The sequence below is a fragment of the Chionomys nivalis genome, chromosome 9, assembly GCF_950005125.1.
Source record: "Chionomys nivalis chromosome 9, mChiNiv1.1, whole genome shotgun sequence".
Classification (NCBI taxonomy): Eukaryota; Metazoa; Chordata; class Mammalia; order Rodentia; family Cricetidae; genus Chionomys; species Chionomys nivalis.
Genome location: NC_080094.1, coordinates 62,201,849 through 62,227,078, shown reverse-complemented (window position 1 = coordinate 62,227,078; position 25,230 = coordinate 62,201,849). Strand labels below are relative to the sequence as shown.

The 25,230-nt window shown below is 41.7% G+C and overlaps 1 protein-coding gene across 2 annotated transcripts in view; it reads left to right on the top strand.

The window, feature by feature from the left end:
• The first annotated feature begins 4,447 nt into the window (after positions 1-4,447).
• Slc12a6 (solute carrier family 12 member 6) overlaps positions 4,448-25,230 on the top strand; it is a 97,498-nt gene continuing 76,715 nt past the window's right edge. The window contains exons 1-2 of one of the 2 annotated variants that reach the window (XM_057781592.1): positions 4,448-4,586; positions 4,693-4,970. In XM_057781592.1, the coding sequence (XP_057637575.1) occupies positions 4,700-4,970 (271 nt within the window). In that variant the 5' untranslated portion in view covers positions 4,448-4,586; positions 4,693-4,699. Of the gene's footprint in view, positions 4,587-4,692; positions 4,971-25,230 lie in introns of those variants that run through there. The other variant, XM_057781593.1, reaches the window with a different exon arrangement.

The window sequence follows — 25,230 nt, the reverse complement described above, 5'->3', positions numbered from 1 at the left end:
CTCTTGTAGACCAGGCTGGTCTCGAACTCACAGAGATCCGCCTGCCTCTGCCTCCCAAGTGCTGGGATTAAAGGCGTGCGCCACCACCGCCCGGCTACCATGCTAAGCAAGGAAAAATCCAACTGTGAAAGTTATATGACGCACATATCCTCATGTGACAGTCATGTCCTGATTGTCAGTAGGGTTAATAATGACAGTTTCGTTGGACTGGAGGCTCTCTCGACAGGAGCCAATCCACGTGTTTTGCCTGCATGTATGTATGTGTGCCACATTTGTTTCGGGTGCCCACCGAGACAGAGAGGGCATTGAATACCCTGAAACTGGAGTTAGAGATGGTTGTCAGTGGCCATGTGGGTGCTGAGAACAGAACCTGGGTCCTCTGCTGAGCAATCTCTCCAGCCCCAGTGCCAGTTTTTAAACATTAGGGAGACTATTCTGCATTCTTGCTGAGTAGTCATAAAGGTAGAAAAAGTTCAGGATTGCTCTTGACTGTTGGTATTGAAAGAAAAAAAAAGTCATTTGATGTATTTACCTTAACAGAAGACAGGTGCTTTCAAGTAAGTAGTAGATCTGCTAAACTATATATATATATTTGTATTGTCATTAAACCTGGGTCCTCAGCAAGAGCATCAAGTGCTCTAGACCGCCGAGCCATCTAGAGCCAAAAGTTATATCTAAATTTGCTGTTTAGATTTTAAAATATATACGTATATATTTTAAATCTATATGTGTGTATATGGGTATTTTACCCATAATATGGGTATTATATGTCTATGCATATGTGTGCTGGTACCCACCGAAGTCAGAAGAGGTTGTCAGATTCCCTGGGACTAGAGTTAGACAGTGATAGGCTTTATGTGGTTGCTGGGATAGAACTCAAGTCCTCTGAAAGAACCCCTATCTCCAGCCCCCACCACTACATTTTGAGTTCTGGGATAACAGGTGTGTATTACCACTTCTGGCTTATGGTGGGGATTGAACCCAGAGTTTGTATGCTAGGCGAGGACTCTATTAATCCTGTGCCCAACCCTGGAAGTTTTTTCTCTTCTTCCTTTCTTCCTTCCTGTTTTTGTTCTTCATGTAGCACTGGCTGCCCTGGATTGCAGTTTGTAGACCAGGCTGGCCTTGAACTCTGCTTGCCTCTGCCTTCTGAGCTGTGTGTTACTGGCCTGCCCCACCACGCCCAGCTCCACCAAGTCAGTGAAATCTGGTAGGAGGTGTGTCTTCCTTTTTTTTTTTTTTTTTCCAGTATTGGATATAAGTCTGTCCTTAGGGGTGGGAAAGTTAGCATTGTTAGTATTCTATGCCATCTGCTATGCAGACCATAATAAAAGACTAACCTGGAAGAGAGAAGGAAACTCGTGAATCTAGCAGGGACTGAAAAGATCCCCTGGATATTAACATCCGAGGCATACATTTAGGGAGCTCGAGTATCGGTGTTTGCAGGAAGAAAGAAGAGCTGCAAGAGTAGTGCATATATAAGGAGATGCAAAAAAGACTGCATATGACAGCAAAAGTGCCAGCATGCCTTTTTAAGGCCTGTGAAGTTTGAACTGCAAGCCTGCCTTAGAAAGTAGCTCCCCAGGGGGCTGGCGATGGCTCCAGGGCTTCTGACGTGCTCACACAAACCTACCTGCTGGTAAAACACCAGTGAGCATAAATTTAAAAAGAAAGTAGATCCCTGAGGAGATGGATGTCTTTTCTTCAAAAACCACTATAAGTTTGAATCAAGAGCCATGGGCTATATAAAGAATCCCCAGTTGGGCATGCTGGCTCAGGCTTGTCGTACTAGCATAGAGGTTTGAGGATCCCTGTGAGTTCCACACAAACTTGGGCTGTACAGCTAGTCAGGAAACAGGTTGTATGTAACATTAGGTAGAGTGGTTTTCTAACATTCACAAAGACATACAGAAGATCAGGTTTGGTGATAATTCCAGCACTTGGGAGGTGCTATATAGAGTCTGAGAACAGCCTACATGGAGCCAGTGCTACATGAACCCTGGTCTCACATTGTCTCCAAAGATGAAAAGAGCTTTGGTAAACAAAGGTGCAGCATGCCACGCCTGTAGATCTGGGTTCAGTCCCTGGACCCATATGTAGAAGAACTCACGTACATATGTGTGTGTGTGCCCCCAAAAATGTGCGTTTTTAACCCCACCTCCATCCCCCACTGATGAAGATAGAATTCTAGGACTTTGGATATGCCAATTTTTTAAAAATATTTATTTATTTATTTATTTATTATGTATACAATATTCTTTCTACGCGTATGCCTGAAGGCCAGAAGAGGGCACCAGACCTCATCACAGATGGTTGTGAGCCACCATGTGGTTGCTGGGAATTGAACTCAGGACCTTTGGAAGAGCAGGCAATGCTCTTAACCACTGAGCCATCTCTCCAGCCCGGATATGCCAATTTTTATCATAAAGCTAATACAGTTTTATATTTTAATGGGACTTTCATTTTAGTTTTTCAAGACAGTTTCTCTGTGGAGCCTGCCCTGGAACTTGTTCTGTAGACCAGGCTGGCCTCAGACTCACAGGAGATCTTCCTGCCTCTGACTCCCAAATGCTTTGATTAAAGAGTACTTTGATTAAAGGCGATTGACTCCACCACCTGGCTAGACCGGGAATTGTTATTTGATCAAGGAGGATTTCTAGACCCAAGAATTAAGATGGTTCTGATCCATGACTTCATTTTTTTAATATAAAATCTCTTATATATATCTAAGTGCACCACGTCTTTGTCTTGTCTTCAGAAGTCAGATTCCCTGGAACTGGAGCTACAGGCAGTTATGAGCCACATCATGTGAGAACTGGGACCCAAACTAGCTAAATGCTCGTAACTGCTGAGTGGTCTCTCTTATCCCTGATCCATTATTAAACATGCCGATTTAATTATTTGCACCAAAGAGGAACCAAGGACCCGGGCAAGGCTCTAGCTAGTTTCTGCATATTGATTAAAAAAAAAATACCTCGATGCACTAAAGACTAAACATCTAGTTGACAGTAAAGTAGGTCAGACACTAGAAATGGAGTAGAACAGATAACTCAATGTCTTCTCCATGTCTATATAGTTCTCTTTAATGGAAGTTCAAGCCTGGCTTGTGATTTTTCAAAGGGACAGGAGCAAGAAGCGGGAAAGTAGCCTACACTGAAGATGAAGATACAGGTGTTTCAGAAAAGATCTGAAATTTTAAACTGAGGGTCCCATCTAAGTGGTAGTGGGGGATTTGGGTGCCAGAAAGTTAAGGTTTCCAGAGACATTCTAATTAAAAATGACCTTTGCGGTCCCGGGATAAATGGGTACTGACTGCCTCTGAGCGGCATCCAGATTCCGTGCAGCATAGGTGAAAAAAGCATCCCACCACACACGTTCAGGCCCGGGGTCGGACTGCAGTTCCCGTCGTGCTCCACGTGAGAGCCGCCGGCCCGCGCAGGCGCGCTGCACGCTGCCTCGGCTCTGCAGACTCCGGGCGGGGCTGCTGGTGCCCGCGGGACGGCGCCGCCCTCCTGCTGCTCCCCAGACACCTCCGGACGGTTAACCTCGAATGAGGAACGAGCGGGGCGGGAAGGGGAGGGCTGCGGCGGCGCGGGCACAGCCCGCCGCGCCCGGGGCTGGGGGCGGCGAGGTCACGTAACGGCCTCGGGCGTCTGCCGGGGAGGGGGCCTCCTGCGCGCCGCGGCTCCGAAACTGTTAGCGGCTAGTAAACAACAGCTGCGCGCGCACCCGCATCAGCTGGCGCGGGATCCCGCACCTGCGACCGACCTCCTCCTTCCTAGCCGGGACCAGCCTGCGTGGCCGTCTTCTCGGCTGAGACCCAAGGAAAACCGGCGAGAGGCCACCCGCACCAGCCCGGGGGAAAACGCGTCCTGTCACACGCCGCGCAAACGCGGCGAGTGGTCGTGGGCTCGAGGGACTCGCGACGACCTGCCACGACCCGGAGCTGCCCTGATCCGCTACCGCCACTCCAACATCTCTGCCAGGACGAGATCTCTGGGAGACAGAAATCCACTCTGCCCCGGCATCCTCTCGTTGCTCTCCTCTTTCTCTCCATCCTGTAGTGTGGGGGGTATTTTTCCCGTTATGCATGTACATCTCTCCCACCAGACCCAAGTGGATTGTCGACCTCAGAAACATCGAGTGGCTCAACACACACCTCCTCCCAGCCAGACCTGTGGGGTATTCACCTGATACACAACAGGTGGCCGGTGCACATCTTTTTGCAATCTGATCCACGCTGTCTATAGTCTCCTGATAAGGGTGGGCCTGCATGCCCCTCCTCAGCTAGAACCGTGGGATACTCAGCAGATAAAGGACTAACTACCTCATCAGGACCCGGGGGTTGAGCAAAGGGAGGCCGAAACCAGCTGCTGTGAAATCATGGCGTGGAGCCCTCAGCCCTGGACCAGGGGAGATAGCTAGGATCCTGAAGGAACCAAGTTACAGAAGATTAGCATCGTTTTGTTCTCATTTTGTTTTCCAAAAATTATTTTTCAGTTACTGGTTGTGCACTTTATAAAACAGTTGGCTTGAATTCTAAGTGGAAGGATTCTTAATTGGGTTTTTGTGGGATGTAAATCAAGGTAATTGAGTTTTTTTTTCTTTCAAGTTTTCTATTTTTGCAATCAAAAGTAGCTAGTGTAGGAGGAAGAATTTTTGTGAGCTTTTCCTTTTTTCTTTGTCAAAAAGGGGGAAAATGCATCCTCCAGAAGCCACCGCCAAGATATCTTCAGTTCGGTTCATGGTGACACCAACAAAGATTGATGACATTCCAGGTTTGTCAGACACAAGCCCGGACCTCAGCTCGCGATCTAGTTCCCGAGTAAGATTTAGCTCCCGAGAAAGTGTGCCAGAAACAAGCCGTAGTGAGCCTATGAGTGAACTGTCTGGCGCCACTACTTCTCTGGCAACTGTGGCCCTAGATCCTTCCAGTGACCGGATTTCTAACCCCCAGGATGTTACTGAGGGTAAGTAAGAACCCGGATGACAGGGTGTTTGACCCCTGGGTGGTTCATGCAGCATAACTACCTGCTCTGTTTCATAGTAATCACCAGGAATTAAGGCCCTCTGTTCTGTGATGCTTAGGAGCCTGGGAATAACAGTGACCGGAGCAGGTCACTGCAGTAGTCATTGGCATTTGGGGAAGTATCTGGCAAGAAGGCAAGGAAATGCATATTTTGATTTCCTCATTTTTGTCTTCCCATAACTACAGTGCTAGTTTTGGTTAAAGACAAATAACAAAGAATTAAATCGCTTACAACACAGAGCATCCTAAACTGTACCATTTAATGGGCTGAATATGTGCTTTCTAGACAGCTTTGGGACTTTGACTCTTTCAGTCGGCTTTTAAGTCAGGTTGCAAGGCATAACTGCTTATGTCTTAGTGGCTTCTTCCAGACACTTAGCTGTGTGCCATATTTTTAAATTTGTGTTTTTATAGAGTGTTTAAAGTAGCCAAGTTCACTCCAGGAGATGCTATTCTGTTTAGTGAAACTTGCAAAGAGGCATCTGGTGCCTGATTCCCACATCACTTCACTGCTGAGTGTTAGACAAACTCTTCTGTATTTTACTGGGCTTTGGTAGTCAGGACATAAAGGAACCACTTCTGCTCATATTCACTGCTTCCCAGACTTGACCTTGAACTTCCCAGCTGGCTTCTGGTGGAAGTTTTCACTGGGTTTAGTGGGAAGGGGTGATGCGAAGGAGGTGAGGTTACCTTTCCTACTCAAGAACAAAGTTCGAGAACTGCCACTTAGTTTTATGCCACATCCTGATCAGTGTAATTTTTCTAGTTAAAAAAAAAATTCCCTTAAGAATTCTAAAGACTCTTAAAAATTCTGTTCTACTGTAGTTGAAAACATGGCCTTGGCCACTGACTTGTGAAAGCGAGAGTGACTTGCCATTTCCGGCCTCAGGAAATACTGCTCCTCCTGACCTTAAGTGTTCCGGAAGCCAGAACAGTTTTAGTTCCTCAGTTTTGTTTGTTTTTAAAGTCCTGAGACAAGATATCCTTGGAGAAGCTTATAGTTCTAGCACTTGCTAGTCCTTAACTAGTCCTTTTTTCTTTCATGGCAGTTTTTTGTGTTAATTCCTGATTTGCTTTCCACTGCTTGCTGACCCTTACACTATGTTAAAGTTAAAAGTCGGAATAAAAGACAATAATTTCCTCCTATGCCAATTTTTTTGTTTGTTTGCTTATTTTTTATTTTTGTGACAGGATCTCATGTAGCTCAGCCTGGCCTTAAACTTTCCATGTGGTCAAGGATAGGCCTGAACCCCTGATCTCCGGCCTCCACCTCCCAGGTGCTAAGATTAAAGGCCTTCTCAACCACACCCATGTGTGAGGGTGTGTGTGATGCTGGGGATGGAGCTCAAGGCCTCTCGTGCACTCTCTCAGCTGAACTGCATACCCAGCTTGTACCAAATACTTCCAAATTATAGTTTTAGTCTTAATGCATCACACTATATTTAAATTGTTTAAAATGCCAGTTCAAAACTACAGTCTGGATAAGTCCCTTCCAGGAATTCTGATACCTTTTCTGAGTCAGCCCTGCATCCTAGTCAATGAAATCAGGCCTTGCATCCTTACAGCCCTACTCTAGACCATGACTCCAGTACCTCCGTCACTTTATCTTTCCCAATCAGATGGAAAGTTCTTGAGGACAGTTTCTGCACCTAGTGTAATGTGTGATACTCAATAATGAGTTGAATCTCCAGACGTAGCTAAAGAGACAGAAGCTATTGAAGGAGCTAAAAAGATAAGGTGATAAAAGGAGATGAAAGACAACTTTTGACCCAGGGAAGTGTCTTCTGATGTGTAGTGGAACTATCTAGAGCTTTGGTTCTCAACCTGTGGGTCATGACCCCTGGAGGATGTCAAATGACCTTTTACAGGAGTTGCCTAAGACTATCAGAAAACACAGATATTTACAATTCAAACAGTAACAAAATTACAGTTATGAAATAGCAATAAAAATAATTTTATGATTGGGGGGGTCACCAGACATGAGGAACTGTTAATTAAAGAATCTAGGCATTAGGAAATTTGAGAACCACTGAACTAGAGAATTGTTTTAAATGTTTCTGTCCTAGTCCCATTCCTATAGATTGTTTTATGTTAATATTAAAAAAACAGTAACTGGAGCTGGAGAGATGGCTCAGCAGTTAAAAGCACTGGCTTCTCTTCCAGAAGACCCAGATTCAGTTCCCAGCACCCACATGGGATCTCACAACTGTCTGTAACCCCAGTTCCAGGGAATCTGATACTTTCACACCAATGCACATAAAATGAAGTTAAATCGATTAAAAAAAAAAAAAACAGAAACCTCATCAGCCGATTCAGTTATGAAGCCAGTGCTGACCATAGCTCAAAGGGGAAGAATGACTAATACCACACACGTGGAAAACACTTTCATATCTGAGTTGGCATTTGAAAGGTGAACCAAAGGGCACCAAGTCACATCTAGCTTTCTCTTAATTGTTAAAGAATAGTACAGAATATTAATCTGTACTTGGAATCACTACATTGCATATGGAGTGCAGTGGCTGGGTATGTACCTACCCATTTGCTCTCCCAGTTCTGTGCTGTGTATGAATAGGTCTCCTCCAATCCCTAGGTGAGAGCTAAAGCAGAGTAGGAAACTTGGAAGGTGGTGTGTTTTGCCTTTCATAGGGCTGTGGTTTTAAAATGCCCAGCACTTTTTTGTTTGTTTTTCTGACAAGGTCTTACTACATAACGCTAGCTGACCTAAAGCTGGCTGTGTAGACTGTGCTAGCCTTGAACTCACAGAGTAGTCTGCCTTTGCCTCCTGAGTGTTGGTATTAAAAGGTGCGCCACCATTTCTAGCTTCACAAAGCACTGGAAGAAAATACTTTTCAAATAAACATCGTCTGTGTTCCCCACCAAAGCCAAAACAAATGAATTTCATTGTATGTGCTCTTCTTAGACGTCCTATTAATACTTACCAACTAACTACCGCCCATGTTTTACTTTGACTCCTTTTGTGACATTATTTAAGGAAGTAAAATGGATAGTTTATGAAAATATTGATTTGGTACCCTTTTAGCTTGCTTGATAGCATTCTCTGATAAAAAGACATTTTGTTATCATATATCCAAAACATTTGCATGGGTTTATGTATATACATATGTGTAAATGTGGGCATGGGCATGTAGAGGTCAAAGGTCACATTGAGTGTCTTCCTCTACACTTTTTAAAACGGTCTCTTGCTGTACCTGGAGCTTGCCTATTCAGCTAGGCCGACTGACTGGCCAGCAAGCCCCAAGAATCATCCTGTTTCTGTTTCTGCAGAATTGATATCATAGACACATGATGCTGTACCCAGCTTTTTTGTGAGCATTGGGAGATCTAAGCTCCAGTGTTTGTGTGTGCTGGGCAAGCACTTTGTGACTGATCCATCTCCCTGGCCTTCCCAATGACTGTTTTCCTCCTTCTCTTCCTACCCCATATTAACGTTAACTTTATAGCATTCTGCCTCCTCCTTGCTTATGGAATACTTCTTAGGTACCTTTGTCCCTAAAGCTCATAGAATTCTCAGGACAGCCCACAGAAGTGCGATGAGCGGACTGTAATCAATGAGTCAACTAAAGAAGCAGATTTGGTACATCTTATTTTAAAACTTGATAATATGCTAATACTACCCATACCACAAGAGCAATCAGCCATATCCAGAATATGGGAAATTTTATTTAATAACTAGATTCTTCAGAACATAAATGGCAGAGTAGAAAAAGAGTGATAAAGAGGGAAGCTTTTTATAGATTAAAAAGAGCCGTGTCAATCAGATGCAGTGTGTAGGTTTGGGTTGACTCCGACTGACCAGAGCAACAATACAAAGACAGTTTTGAGATAATGGGGACTGAGGTAGTGTGTATCTGTGGTCCCAGTACTCAGTACAGTGAGGTAGAAGGATCAGGTGCCCTACAAACAGGCCTCCAGGCCGGACAGCACACTCAGACACTGCCTCAAAAACAAAAGTCACAACCATTGAGGGAAGTTGAATGCATGATATTAAAAACATTAAGGAATTACGAATTTTCTTAGATGTGCTTATGTTGTGGTCATGTGAAGGTCTCAGATAAAGATAACCTGTTGGAGTATTTACAGGTAAGATGAAATGCTCTAGCTTTCTCCCTCTGGCTCCTCAACCCAGCACACACACACACACATACACCAAAAAAAGAAAGAAAAAAGCTTGAAAAATGTTTGTAATTTATTTTTGTCAAACTACCTGAAGAACCATTTTCTATTTTGTCAGCTTTTATCCTATAAATGAACACTATACAAGGTTGAGTTGTGCACTCAGAGGCAGAGGCAGGAAGATCACAAGTTCAAGATCATCCTGGGCAACATAAGCCCTTGTCAGGAAAAGCAAGGTCAGGGATACAGCTTAGTGGTAGAGGGTTCGCTTCATACTCACAGGCCTTTGGCTTGAGGCGTGACCCAAGACCACCCTCCCCACGGCCCCAAGTTGGTTTAGTTGGGAGCATTTTCTATAACAGAGGCGGTCCTCAAATATGGTAGATGTGGATTAAATGCCATCAGTTAGTAGGTACAGTGATTGTGTTAAATTCTGGTCACCCATCTGTATGTAGTTTTCTCTTTATGTCCCACTAAAAGCCCACCTGCTTTTCCTCCCAGTCGCTTGTTTATTGGTTTCAGGCTCTCATATTTTTTTCCTTTTATTGAAAATAGATTATTTGCCCTTACAATATAATCTGATGTCAACCTTTACTAATGGAAAAGCACAAGAGGGGAGGATCCTGCTGGAAGTCGGAGGTCTGGAACCTCACAAAAATCATGCTTTCTGTTTGAAAGCTGTTAGTATAGGGGAAGTGCTATTTAAGGCAACCCGTAATAACCTACCAGGACATTCCGATGCTGTTATTTAAGGCAACCTACAATGGCCTGTCAGGACAATATTACCCTGTGTGCTTTTGGATCATGACTGTTTTTTTCTTTTGCTCCTGGTGACCAGTAAACATTTCTGTACTACCAAGAACTTTGCACAAATTCTAATACGGTACCACCACTTTTATGCTCTGAGCCATTGTGGCTGTAGGCTTATGAGCAAGCTGGCATTCAGTCCTCACTACCCTTGAGTCTTTAGACCTGATGCCCTTATGCACATCTACACATAATAGGGTTCTTAACAGAATAAATCAAATTATATACATTTTAGTTTTTTGACAATACGTCTCTCTTCAGAATAGATATGAAAATTTGAAGTGCTCATTGTTGGAATTACAAAATCCATTTTTATTAAATGTTAAAATATAATTTTAATAGGGTTTATAAGTTGTACAGGTGAATAGGAAAACAAGGTATTTCTATTAATGCCCTCTAATTAGTGCCTTAGTGTATTGTATAGAATCTTTAATTATATATGAAGGCATGGACACAAAATCACATAATATGTAACATGCAGGCACATAGATGGAACACTTTGCCTGAACAGTAGTTCAGTGGTTGGTTAATACGAAATACTTTGAAATACTTTGTGCCGGGCAGTGGTGGCGCACGCCTTTAATCCCAGCTCCTGGGAGGCAGAGGCAGGCGGATCTCTGTGAGTTTGAGGCCAGCCTGGTCTACAGCATGAGTTCCGGGACAGCCAGGTCTGTTACATAGGGACACCCTGCTCGAAAAACAAGAAACCAAACAGAAGAAATATTTTGCTTACTTCTAAAGTACACATTTGTCATATTTTAACATTTCTTGTTTTCAGAACATTTTATTCCTGCTGCCCCATGAGTGTGTGTGTGTGTGTGTGTGTATATGCCCATACATGTGAACTTGTGTAGTTAGCCTGGTGCCCTGCTAGCTATGTGGTATATCATGCTCTGCCACTGAGCATGTCTCCACCCACGCATTTAAATTGTGTTGTTGTTGAGATAGGATCTTTGTTCATAGCCAAGGTTGCTCTGGGCAACTCTGTAGCTTCAGTTGGTCTCAAATTCAGTAATATCTTACCTCCATTACCCAAGGGCTGGCCAGCCCGTGCTCTTCAGGATCAGCTGGCCTCTGCTTTCCCAGCGCAAGCATGCACTGTCACAGTCTGCTTGCTGCCTGGGTGCCGGGAATCACATCCCTCATTTGCCAGCAGGTCCTTTACCTTCTGAGCTGTCCTTCCGGTTTTCTGTTTTCTTTTGTTTTTCAAGACAGGGTTTCTTCATGCAACCATCCTGGCTGCTCTGGCAGTCCTGGAACTCACTCTGTAGACCTCAAACTCAGAGATTTGTCTGTGTCTCCCTCCTGAGTGCTAGGATTAAAGGTGTGCACCACCAGCATCTAGCTATGGTTTCAGTTTTTAAGCTCCTGTTAAGTCAGTAGTGAAACTTATTTAACAAGATTTCATAATCAAGTCAGAATAAATAAATTAATCTCACGACTGGCAAGGTGGTTCAGTGGGTAAAATGCCTGCCACCATACCTGATGACCTGAGTTCAGTCCCAGGATCCACATAATGGAAGGAGAAAACCAATCTGAAATGTTATCCTCTGTCTTCCACCATTATATGCGCACAGGTTTGCCTGTATACATACATGCACACACATACACACCAAATATGTAATAAAAATTTAATCTGAGAACTATGCAAAATCTAAACTGTTGAAATTTTTTCATAGAGTAACTATGAAAAGGTTAAAGCTTTCAAATGTGCAGGTTTTAGGGTTGGTGTGCCTGCTCAGCAGTTAAAGCACACACTGTTTTTACAGGAGACCCAAGCCTGATCCTCAGCACTCAACGTCAGTCATCTCACAAGAGCCTGGATCTCTGGTTTCAGAGGGTCTGATGCCGTGGACCTTAGGGCTCTGTTCTTCACTTGTACACATCCCTCAGAAAAATTTTAAAGTTAAAAAGCACAAAACAAATAAAAAAGCTGTATTAAATTATTGGGAACTGGCAGATATTTCTTTTTGTTTTGTTTTTTTACATTTAGTTTACTTTTTCTTTTAGTATTTTTTTTCTTTTTTTTCTTTTAGTATTTGTTTTATTTTTGTGGGTGGGGCATGTAAGTCTGCACCATGGGGCTTGTGTGGAGGTGGAGGACAAGCTCGGTGAGGTGGTTCTCTTCTTCCACCATGGAGGTCCTCAGGACTGAGCCCCGTCATCAGGCTTTGAGACGAATACCTTTAACCTTCTTTTCCACCTCACTGATCCCTTATGTTTACATTTTACTCCTAATTTTAGTCCTTCCTCTTTAAGATCTCCATTCCAGCCTCTAGTTTCCTCACCTAATTAATCAGTGGCAGCTTTTGGTTTGTGTTTTTATTGCTGCATTTGATAATTCGTGTTATGTTTCTGGTAACTTTGAGAAGTCCATATGTAAAAGCCAGTTGATAGCATTTATCTGCTCTCATAATTGTTTGGTAGATTGAGATGTTGGCTAAATGGCATTTGAATATCTTCCATCTTACTAGTTAGGTTTGCTTTCACTTTGATGAAAAACTGTTCATTTTTCATATTGCTAGTTTAAGAAAAATGCTGCTAAGTAAAAACTTGTGCATACACATACACATTTTACCTGAAGGAGTTATGAAAAATTGAATCCAATTAGAATTTATTTTGCTTTGAGATAATTTGCATTTATTACCTTATTTAAGCATATAAATAATACTTATTTTCATAAGTGGCCAAGATTCATGTAAAAGACTTATGATTGATTTTTTAAAAAATATTTATTTGTTTATTATGGATACAATATTCTGTTTGCATATATGCCTGCAGGCTAGAAGAGGACACCAGATCTCATTACAGATGGTTGTGAGCCACCATGTAGTTGCTGGGAATCGAACTCAGGACCTTTGGAAGAGCACACAATGCTCTTAACCGCTGAGCCATCTTTCTAGCCCTTATGATTGACTTTTATAGTTTATCAGTCTGTTATATTCCACTGACAATACAAAACACCAATAGGGACTAGGATTAATGCTCTTCTGTATTAGTTAAGGTTAATTCTTTCCTTTCCTGTAAAAACGTTTTGACATTTTTTTTTTCAACAAGGTTTTTTGTTTTTGTTTTTTCCTGTGCTAAGACTAACTTTGTCTTGTCTGTAAGAACTGAGGCATCACACAAGTAGCTGGCCAAGGTCATGCAGATCATTAAAAAGCAGAGACCTGAGCCTGGGAGCTCTGTGTGATTCCAGCGGTCGTGTTTTTGTCTTCACACAGACTGGCCCTGCCAGAAAGTCTATTAAACCGTGGTTGTATAGTAATGTAGTAGAGGTATTAAATAGACTTCTTATTTGCTGGAACATTATTTTGCTTGACATTTAATAGAAAACTGCAAACAGAAGGCAATACAATTACATGTTCTCTGGATCGCTAGAGTCCGTGTTTCCTAAAGGTAATCTGGCCTAGAAGTGTAGATTTCATTGTTACACACACAAACGGTGTGCTCGTGTTCGCCACAGTGTAGTACTGCTGAGCTAATGGACACTTTACATTGGGCCATCAGTAAAGGTAACGCATTTTCATCCCAAGCCTTAGTTATTTTTATCTTTTTTCTTTATAATTATTAGTTTTAATTTTGTTTTTATTTTTGAGGCAGTCATCCTGTTTAGTCCAGGTTGGCCTTGAATATGGGATCCTCCTCTTTCAACCCTCGGAGTTCCTGGATTACAGTTATTCAACACCACTATGCCTGGCTCAGTAAATCTCTTTGTAAATGGACTTTTGAGGGTTGGGGACAGTTAAGAAAGTAGTGATTCATAAAAAGCCTTTGTTCTTTGAAGTAGGAAGTAAATTAACAAGGATGGTTCTGAACTGGGGAAGCTGCTCAGTGATACACTAACAGCATAGGCAAGGCCCTGGGGTCGACCGCTGGCACCACAGAACAACAGTTGCTTTGTTGATGGACTGTTCAGTTAACCAGGACATCTTGTTTGGGACTGTGTTTTCATTGTTCTTCACTTACATTTTAAGACTATGTTTATAGTGTTGACAGTATGTTGTTTAGTGTCATGTTTACGTTCTATAGACGTTTCATAATAAGCAGAAACACATTTTCAATCTAACAGATATTTAATATCAGAAAAATGAGGAGCCGGGCGGTGGTGGCGCACGCCTTTAATCCCAGCACTCGGGAGGCAGAGGCAGGCGGATCTCTGTGAGTTCGAGGCCAGCCTGGTCTACAAGAGCTAGTTCCAGGACAGGAATCAAAAAGCTATGGAGAAACCCTGTCTCGAAAAATCCAAAAAAAAAATAAATAAATAAAAAAATGAAGTGTCCTATATGGGGTATCAAACCTGAGTGAGAAACTGACTTTTCTGTGTTCTTAGCTGCCAGTTGATGGTACTTGGATCCACCTGTACCTGGGTTATAATGACATTAGATCAAGGGGACAACAACAGCCCTGTCCAGAAAGTCACAATAAGGATTAAAGAGAGAACTTTAAGGGCTGAGCACTTAGTTCCCAGAGCCGTTCAGTAATACCTTACTTAATGTTTGGACACAGCTGCCAAAAATGGGTGAGGTTGCTCTGAAATTAGCTAGCCATCACATCCAGTGAGGACTTGCAGCTTCCTGCTCCTAGGGAAGTATGGAAGCAAAGTGGTGGGGTGTTCTGCGCGCCTGGCTCTTTCTTTGCTTGTGCATTGCATTAAGAGTTATATTGTTGCCGGGCGGTGGTGGCGCACGCCTTTAATCCCAGCACTCGGGAGGCAGAGGCAGGCGGATCTCTGTGAGTTCGAGACCAGCCTGGTCTACAATAGCTAGTTCCAGGACAGACTCCAAAACCACAGAGAAACCCTGTCTCAAAAAACCAAAAAAAAAAAAAAAAAAAAAAAGAGTTATATTGTTAACTAGCTAAGAAGACTACAAGCTCCTACAGGACGGGGACAATGTCTTGTGTTTCATTCCCATTTCTGGTATGTAGTGAGCACTCCAGTAATATAGAATAAATGCATGGTTCTTTGAGAGTCTTGAGGCTTCAACCAGAGGACTCTCTGCCTTCTTTTCTCTACAGTAGTATGAATCCACCAAGAAGTGATGTCTTTCATCTATTATCTTTCAGACTTCCGGTGCTAAAATTTATTAAATATTAACCACTACTAACATTTCATAAAAATTTGTTTTTATCTTTTTTTTGTTTTGTTTTGTTTTTCGAGACAGGGTTTCTCTGTGGCTTTGGAGCCTGTCCTGGAACTAGCTCTGTAGACCAGGCTGGTCTCGAACTCACAGAGATCCGCCTGTCTCTGCCTCCCAAGTGCTGGGATTAAAGGCATGTGCCACCACCGCCCGGCTTGTTTTTGTCATTTTTATGTAGTAAGTCCTTGCTATCTATGATACCTGGTCTTCACAAAAGTAATTCACTCACCCTTTCTGTGCATGTATGCTAAGTGTGATAAAACTTAGTTTTTGATCATTTATATTAAAAAATTTAGATTGATTTAATTTTGTGTATGAGTGTTTCACCTACATGTATGTATGTGCATTATGTGTGTACCTGGAGCCTCAGAGGTCAGAAGAGGGCAACGGATCACCTGGGACTCGAGTTACAAAGGATTGTGAGCCACCATGTGGATGCTGGGATTAAATGGAATTCCTCTGCAAGACCAACTCTTGCAAGTTGCGAAGTGCTCTTAACCACTGAGCCCGTCATTTTGATATTTTAAACTATTATTCAGTCTCTCAGTAGCAAATAGATAAAAGGGTTTGCTGAATATGATAAATAGGGAAAGTGTAGCTTCATCTTTTACTGGAGAATGAGAGTATACTTAACAGGCTCCAGCAATAGAAGTAACTCTAAATTTAAGCAGTAAACTGCTCATTATCTTCTGTAGGATGTTTACAGCATTCTGTAAAACACCCATTCAGAGTGTAGTATGCAGACATTGCTGGGTCATGAGCTGTGTGTTGCCTGTCTGAAGAAGTAAGGTAAGAAACTGAAATTTTAGAAGCCTGATAGAGGAATCTTACAGCTGCTGAATTTCATGATTTATAACCTTGGAAATTGTATTTGATGTAAATTCATTTCATTTTTCCATTAGCTCACGTTATTTCTTCACAAAATTATTAGCCTCTAATGAATTGGAAACGTAACAAATTTGGCTTGGCATGGTGACACATTCCTGGGAAGGTGGAGGCAGGAAGATCAGAGCTGTAAGGCCTGTCTTCATCAACTGCATAGTGAGCTTGAGGCTGGGCTGGGCTATATGAGACCCTGGCTCATTGAACAGAAAAAAAGATAGCCTTCACCAGAAATAATTTGCAGAACACTATTCTAAAACAGTGGTTAATCATCTTTCATATGTGTGCCTGAGCCTCCAAGTGATACCATGGTCATTGAGGAATTGAGTAGTTTTTCTCTACCATTGTTTCTGGATAGGAGTCTGGCATAACCTTGTCTTTCATGCAATGGTGTTTTGCTTAAGAACCACTGCTCTAGGGCTGGGAAGATGACTTCATGGATGAGAGTGCTTGCTGTTTAAGCACGAGGATCTGAGTTCAAATCCTAGCCCCTACTTAAGGGCCCAGTGTAGCTGCGTGTGTCCTCACTCACATTTCTCTTCACCTCATCTCTAGAGGAAGATGAATATTGTATATTAGGATTGTACAGATTATAAAATAGAGTGCAGTTTACAGCTGAGGATAAAGAGGCAATTTGTTCTCAGGGTGTTTAATAAATTTTATCAGAAAATGAAAAGAATTTTTAATTGGTCTCTGACTAATATTTGCAATGGTTCAGTAAGAATCTCTAAATTAAGACCAGGTGGGATTGTGCAGGCCTTTAATCCCAGCACTAGGGAGGCAGCAATCTCTTAGTCCAGGCCAACCTGGACTGAGCTTCAGACTACCTGGAACTACATAGTAAGACCTGTCTCCAAAAAAAAAAAAAAAAAAAAAAAAAACGAAAAGCCTACTGCCGTAGATATTTTCAAAACAGTCCTATGCTGGAACTGTTTGCAAGGGTTTTCTGCTTTCTCGGCCACGTCATGAAAGTGCCCTTTGGGATGAAGTGCTACTGTAGGTGCGCAGCCATCAGCTGGGTGGAATTTAAAGGGCCCGCTTCAGGCATTTAGTCGTGATAGTAGGGAAAGCACTATGAATGGTGCCTTAGAACTACTGGAGTTTAGGAGAGGTTCTGATGGTTTGAATCTGTTTCAAGGCCAGAATTCATTGTTCTTAGCTCAGCATTCCCAGTGAGTATGGTAGTTTCATAAATCCTTGCCTTGTGGCTGTATGTGTGTATGTTAGTGAGAGAATTCTGTGAACAGCAGCACAGATAAAGACTGCCCGACTTCCCAATGATAGGCTCACAAAATCTAGTCTGTTTTATCTGTGTTCAGTTTTTTAAAATGCTTTTATTATTATTTATGTGTCTGGATGTTTTGCCTGTATGTATTATGTTGATATACCATGTACATGCCTGATACCCATGGAGGCCAGAAGAGGGCAGTGCAGCCCCTTGGACTGGAATTAGAAATGGTGGTGAGCTTCCATGTTGGCACTAGGAATCAAACCCAGGTTCTCTAGAAGAGCAGCCATGCTCTTCACAGCTGAGCCATCTCTCCAGCCCGTGTCCAGTTTTTTAAGATTATACACCTGAATATTTGATTAAACAATTTTATATTTTATTTTAAAAGTGAGTTCTATTTAAATTCAAAAAATTACAAAATGTTTAACATGTCTGCAGAATGTTCTCACAAGTACACATATGGCATTTGTCACAGTTCATATTTTAAAATACATAGAGCTGTTAAATCCAGGAGTTTTGCTTACTGCTTACTAATAGTTTTCTTACATCGTGGACTCAACTTTCAAATGAGTGCTTACTAGAAGAAACTTAAAACTATTTCAGGATGGGCATGGTGGTTCTTATTTCGGTACCCAGGAAGCTGAGGTAGGAAGATCACAAATTCCAACCCCGCTTGAGCCACAGATTAAGACCCTGTCTCAAAACAAGGACCAAAAACAAACAAACAAACAAACAAACCCTGTTTTGGCAATTAAATCATATGACTCTAGGCCTAGCATGGTGGTGCATGCCTTTAATCCCAGCACTTAGGAGGCAAAGACAGGAGGATCTCCATGAGTTCAAGGCCAGCCTGGTCTACGTAGTCCAGACAGCCAGTCTACATAGTGAGACTCCGTCTCAAAAAAGCAAAATGAAAAATAATAAAAATAAAATTAAAAAATAAAGATCATATGGCTCTAGGTTATTCATATATAATACAACTTTCAATTTCCAAGAACCAAGAAAAAATACTAAGTATTTCCAAAAATTTGAGTATTTCTGCCCTGGATAGAATAATTAAAATGTGTTACAACTCAATAATCCTTGTGAAAATAATTTTCTACTGACTTCGCTTGCTCCAGTCTTTTCACTAAGCCTAACTTGTCTTTATTTTCTTTTAAATAAATGCCTGAATCAGACGAAACATGGGTTATCATGAATTATGAGTTCAGTCTAAAAATACATAATTGAATGGGGTGGCATGGTAAGTTATAATTTCAGAATAATTACCCCAAGTAGTCTCATTCTTCTGAAGAATGACTAGTCTGACAATTTAAAGGTATAGTTACAAATAAAACATTTTACTATGACTAATTAGTAAAGGGAATGTGTAATTTTGTGTCTAATATAGAAATCACTGTGGGAGTGCTTAAAATTAAAAATGCTGCTTTTGCGTAAAGACTCCTGGTCTGACCTCAGATCTTATTATTTTTAAATGCTTCACATTTTTAAAATGTGACAATGTAAATATTCCAGCACAGCAACCCTCTCAAGGCTCTAAAAGCAAAGCACAAAGCATTTATGCAGCTCTCCAGTGTGTGTGTGAAATGAAACTCGACTCTGCGGTGATTAAAGCTAAAGTTCACCCTCCATCGTATTTCCTAACATTTCATTTTGAAAATTTTGAAATGTACCAAAAACTTGAGTGTTGCATGAGTTCTAATTGATCTTAATAACAACAGCCTTATCAGATAGCTCTTCTGACATGAATCAGAGATTTTGGATTTTACTTTAACAAGCATGCCTGGGTTTAGAGAAAGAGAGAGCCATAGTCCAACTCCAAAGCCAGCTTTTATTTAAATTGGACTAGTGTTGAAGGAGCTGCGTTCCTGCCCAGCCGCCTGGCTAGCTTATGCCCCAAAATAACAACACACAAACTGTATTCATATAAACACTGCTTGGCCCATTTCTATTAATGTGTAGCACCACACGGTGGTGACTCACCAGGGAGATTCTAGCCTACGTCCATCTTGGGTCGGAGCTTCATCGTGTCTGCCCTGGAGAGGAGCAGCATGGCGTCTGTCTGAGGTGTCTTACCTCACGCCTTCTTCCTCCCAGCATTCTGTTCTGTTTATTCCACCCACCCCTATCAGGCCAAGCAGTTTCTTTATTAATTAACCAATGAAATCAACAGATTGATATATGACACTCCCACCTCTGACTAGGACTACAAAAAGATCCTTTGCATTATGTGTTTGTAGAGAACAGCAGAAATAAACATTTGGAAAGATTTATGGACCTTTATCCTTTTGGAATTGTAATAATAACCTAATTTACCCTTTTTTTCTTGGGACTCTTTTTTCTGGGTGATTTGTCTATTTCCTTCAGGTGTCTGATTTGCCCAGTAGTCTTCAGATTCTTTAAGTAGATACCTTTATTTTTCTCCTGAAAGAAAAAAACGAAACCCTTCCCCCAACCCTAATTTTGAGGAGGTTCCCTTTTGGCAAGTTATATCATATCAAATGAAATCATTTGTTAGTTTTATAGGTTAGTTTAGATTGAACAGCCATGTTGTTTGATGAACTATCATCTCTTCTAGTTAAGAGGTCTCTCTTTTCAAATTGAACCTTTATCAATTTTGATGATGTCCATAGATTTTATTCTCCTGTGGAAACAAAGCAAAACCCCTTCCCCAACATAACACATGTCCTAGTTTCCATTCTGAGGTCAACACATCTTTAAAGTATACAGGCAGATTTAATTTCATAGTTTTTTCTATTATCCAGTGTCTCTCCATAGCTGTTATTCCTTTCTTATTAGTATTTAGAAAGTTCAAAGTTAATAAAGCATTATGCAATCTATTTCTGGGGTCTTTATGATCCCTTTTGTTTAACATATTTTTTTTAATATTTAATTATTATGTATACAATATTCTGTCTGTGTGTATGCCTGAAGGCCAGAAGAGGGCGCCAGACCTCTTTACAGATGGTTGTGAGCCACCATGTGGTTGCTGGGAATTGAACTCAGTACCTTTGGAAGAGCAGGCAATGCTCTTAACCACTGAGCCATCTCTCCAGCCCCTATTTAACATATTCTTTTTTTTTTTCTTTTTTTTTTTTTTTTCTTTTTTTTGGTTTTTCGAGACAGGGTTTCTCTATGGTTTTTGGAGCCTGTCCTGGAACTAGCTCTTATAGACTATCTCGAACTCACAGAGATCCGCCTGCCTCTGCCTCCCAAGTGCTGGGATTAAAGGCGTGCGCCACCACCGCCCGGCTAACATATTCTTTAGAGTTCAATTTGATCTTTCTATAACTGTCTGCCCTGTAGGATTGTGTGGTACACTTGTAATATACTTTGTATTATAATAAGCAAAAAAAAAAAAAACTGTTTCATTTTCTTAGAGAAATATGCTGGAGCATTGCCTGTCCTTATTTGTACAGTTATACCCCTGATGGCCTAGTAAATGTGTGATTACTGAATCAGCTTTTTCTGAACTCAAAGCAGTTTCCCATTAAAACCTAAATAGTATTGATGATGTGGTATACATATTTTAGTTTTCCAAATTCTACAAAGTGGAACACACCCATCGGCCATATTTCATTCCTTTGAATGCCCTTGGGTTACTTCCTGCAGGTAGTGAAGTTTGGTTGTATAAAGAACAAGTAGGACATTTCCTTATAATTTCTTTGGCTTTGTTGCTAAGTGATGAAACAATATTTTTTTTAAAAAAAAACCTTTGCAATTAACATATTTTTTATGAAATTCTGAGGCCTCCAGCACATTTCTTTCAATAGTTTATCAATTTCTTCATTACCTTGTAGTTGAGGCCTGCTGAAGTCAATTTTTGTAAGAAATCTGTGAAGTTTTCCTTTGGGCCCTGTATAACTTAGTAAATGGCTCAATTTTCTTTCCTACTTCTCCAATTCTGTCCCAAGCATTCAAGCTGCTGAGTGGCATAAAGCCCAGGTATGGGCATTATATAGAGATTGCTTTTGTATGTTAGCATAATCTCCCTCTCCAAAAAGTTGGTCTTGAGAGATTTCCATATCCCTACCCTGCTGTGGGACAGTAGTCTGTACTCTGTCACTTGTATTTTAAATAAATGCTGATTAGCCAGTAGCCAGGCAGGAAGTATGGGAGGAGCAACCAGGCAGGAAGTAGAGATGGGGCAACGAGAGTTCTGGGAAGAGGGAAGTTTTAGTGTGCAGCCGTCACCCAGACACAGAGGAAGCGAGATGTGACTGCCTCGCCAGAAAAGGTACCAAGCCACGTGGCTAACACAGACCAGAATTATGGGCTAATACAAGTTATAGAAGTTAATAAGAAGCCTGAGCTAATAGGCCAATCGGCATTTATTTGAACTACAAGTGACAGGGTGCAGCCCATTGTCCCACAGCACTAGCCCTGTTTCATTGTTCAATATGGTCTTAGCCTCTTCTTTCTACCAGGTCCTCCATTGTACTAGGCTTAAGGACCAGGCTCCAAGACTGCTGTGGCCAAGTCTCTCCAGTCTTGAGGGATAATTCTATTACACGTTGACCATGAGCTTCACATCTGCTTCACAAAAGGTGAATGCATGCCATATGAGACTGTCACTTCCTTGAGTCTCCCTAAATCTACCATTTCCACATGAGTCCGTTCAGCTCTTGCACAGCCTTGGGGATATCTATCATTTGCCAGCTGTTCCTTTAAGGTTACTGGATAAATTAAAGTTGATTGTTTCTCTAACCTTAAAGTGCAATGCTGAGATTGGTTCTCCTTTAAATTCCTCTGTCTGGATCTGAATGTCTCATGATCTGTTTTAATAAGTTTTTCTAAGACCTGTATCTTGGTACTCATCAACCAACTTTTTTAAACCAAGAATTATCAAACCAACAATAAAGATTATCAAAATGATAATTAACATTATGCTAATCTTGGTTAAATTGATTACTCTTTCATTTAATTATTCCAATTTTGGATAATTTTGTAATCATATGGAGACCTACCTATTTCCATAATAATTTCCACATTTTTTAATGTGGGAAAAAACTCTCTCTCTTAACTAATTCCTCCCTTTAAGAATTCCCAGTTGGGGCTGGAGAGATGGCTCAGCGGTTAAGAGCATTGCCTGCTCTTCCAAAGGTCCTGAGTTCAATTCCTAGCAACCACATGGTGACTCACAACCATCTGTAATGAGGTCTGGTGCCCTCTTCTGGCCTTCAGGCGTACACACAGAAAGAATATTGTATACATAATAAATAAATATTTAAAAAAAAAAGAATTCCCAGTTGTCTCACAAAATCTACTGACAGTGATGGTGAATGCATAGACATCTGAGCGGAGAACACGGTGGGGGGGGGCACAGTCTGGCTGAGGGCAGCTACAACTCCTAGCATGAGCTGAGAGTGCATGGCGGTTGCAACAACAGTAGAAGCCTGAGCAGGTGTTAAGGCAGCTACTAGTGTGGCAGTAGTTGAGGAGAGGGTTCAGGGGAAGAAGCCCACAGGGGAGAGGGAGCTAGCTGTCTGAAAAATGCAAACAGGACTGTGTATGCAGAAGAAGCCTGTGTGAGGGAAGCTGCCTGAAGGCAGAGCCAGCTGCTCTAGAGTGGGTAAATTCTGTGGCGTTTGGAGCCCAGGTGCTGTTGAGTTTTGGTGGCAGCTGGAGACTATTTAGAGTGGCTACAACAGGAAAATCTTAAATTTGCTCAGAGGCTCGGGGACAAAAAGAAAGGAAAACCGAGCCGGCAGGGTGGTGATTCTGGTGGGAGGCCCAACATGCAGCTCTAGTCTGTGCCCATGGCTACAAAGGCACAGGCAAGCAGCTTTTTCATGAATTTATGCTGTGAAGTTGGGCACCAATTGTTGCACAAGTTCTAATTGGTCTTAATAATAAAAACCTATAGCCAGATAACAGATAAATGCTAAAATATCAGAGAGACAAAGGAACAAGCACAGCCAACTCTTACCTTGCTAACTCCTCAGTCAAAAAGGGGCCAATTTCCTGTCTCCTCCCACCTTATATTCCTCTCTCCAACTAGCCATATTACTTTCTGCACAGACCTCCAGACCTCTATGGTTAACTAGTGACTAGCCCCACCTGTTTCACGAGGAGGGTGGTCCTTTGTCCGGGCTGCCCGGCTAACTTACACCCTGAAATAACCACACAGAAACTATATTCATTAAAACACTGCTTGGCCATTAGCTCTAACTTCTTATTGGTTAACTCTTACATATTAGTTTAACCCATTTCTATCAATCTGTGTATCACTACAAGGTCGTGGCCTACCAGAAAAGTTTCAGCACATCTACTTCCGGCTGTGGATCCATGGCGTCTCCCTGATTCTGTTTTCTTTCTCCCAGAATTCAGTTATGTCTTCTCTGCCTACCTAAGTTCTGCCCTATCAGGCCAAGAAGTTTCTTTATTGATTAACCAATGAAAGCAACACATAAACAGAAGAACCTCCTACACCACCCACCCTCTGATCTTCAGGCAAGCTTTATTTGTTAGGTACAAACGAGATACCACCACACTTGAAGGACTTATGCAATTCACACTCATAATTTTCATTCTGTATGTTACCACACCTTTCCCCTTCATTAATCTATTTTTTAAGCATTTTAAAGTTGTAGGACTCAAAATGCTTTACTTCTCACCACATTAATATGTGTATCATTTGTGTTATCTGTACCACATAACACCTAATGCTGTGGTGTTGAAATTATCAGTTTATTCCTGTTCATTATTGAGTAACAGTCCACTGCCTGAATCAAATAACGTTTATCCTAGTATCTGATAGATACCTGGGCTATTTCCTGTTTGAGTTATTATAAATAAAACTGCTATATACATGCTTGATTTTTGTTTTTTGTAAATGTATGTTTTAGTACACCTGGTTAAAAATACCAAGAGGATTTGCAAGGTCATGTGGCAAAAGTATGTTTTAGATTTATAAAAAGCTTCCAGAATTTCTCCCAAGGTATTTATATCTGCTCCCCAGTTTTTCCCACAGTTTTTTTCATTTTCACCTGGATCTCCCCAAAAATCCCTGGCACTGAGCACTTTTTCAAATGTTTCTTAGTCATTTGTTTATCTTCCTTTTGTCAGTTTTCTTTTCAAGACAGGATTTCTCTGTTAGCCCTGGCTGTCCTGGAACTGTTACGTAGATCAGGCCAGCCTTGAACACACAGAGATCAGTGTGCCTCTGCCTCCTGAGTGTTGCCACCACCCATCGTCAGTTGTTTCAATCATAAGCCTTGTCTTTCGATATTGAGTTTAAGAAATCTATGTGAGCCGGGCGATGGTGGCGCACGCCTTTAATCCCAGCACTCGGGAGGCAGAGGCAGGCGGATCTCTGTGAGTTCGAGACCAGCCTGGTCTACAGAGCTAGTTCCAGGACAGGCTCCAAAGCCACAGAGAAACCCTGTCTCGAAAAACCAAAAAAAAAAAAAAAGAAAGAAAGAAATCTACGTGTACTTTATATTCAAAGGTTTACATTTCATGGCAAATTGAAATATCAGTTCACTTCTTCCAAAATTTGAAAAATGCCTATTATTAATTAGAGCTTTGGAGCCTGTCCTGGAACTAGCTCTTGTAGACCAGGCTGGTCTTGAACTCACAGAGATCCGCCTGCCTCTGCCTCCCGAGTGCTGGGATTAAAGGTGTGTGCCACCACCGCCCAGCCTGAAATAAACTTCTTATACAGTGAAATGCAAACAGACATTCCAAGTAAATTGGCTGAATTTGGCAAATGCACTTACCTACTCCCTCACAAGATCACTATTATCATCATTCCAGGAAGTTTTGCCATTTGGGAGCCCAATTAATCTCCACTCCACCCTTCCAGAGGCAACTATTGTACTCATTGGAAAAGCCACTAGCATGAATTCACCATACACAATAGGTTGTATTCTGACATTTTCATTCACGTATATTGTGTTCTTGTATCCTGTTGGCCTCTCCTTGCTGCCCTCCTCGCTTTCTCCTCCTCCCACTGGTACCCCGCCTCTTCCTCTTTAGGTCTAGATCCCACAAACAAGCTATGTAAT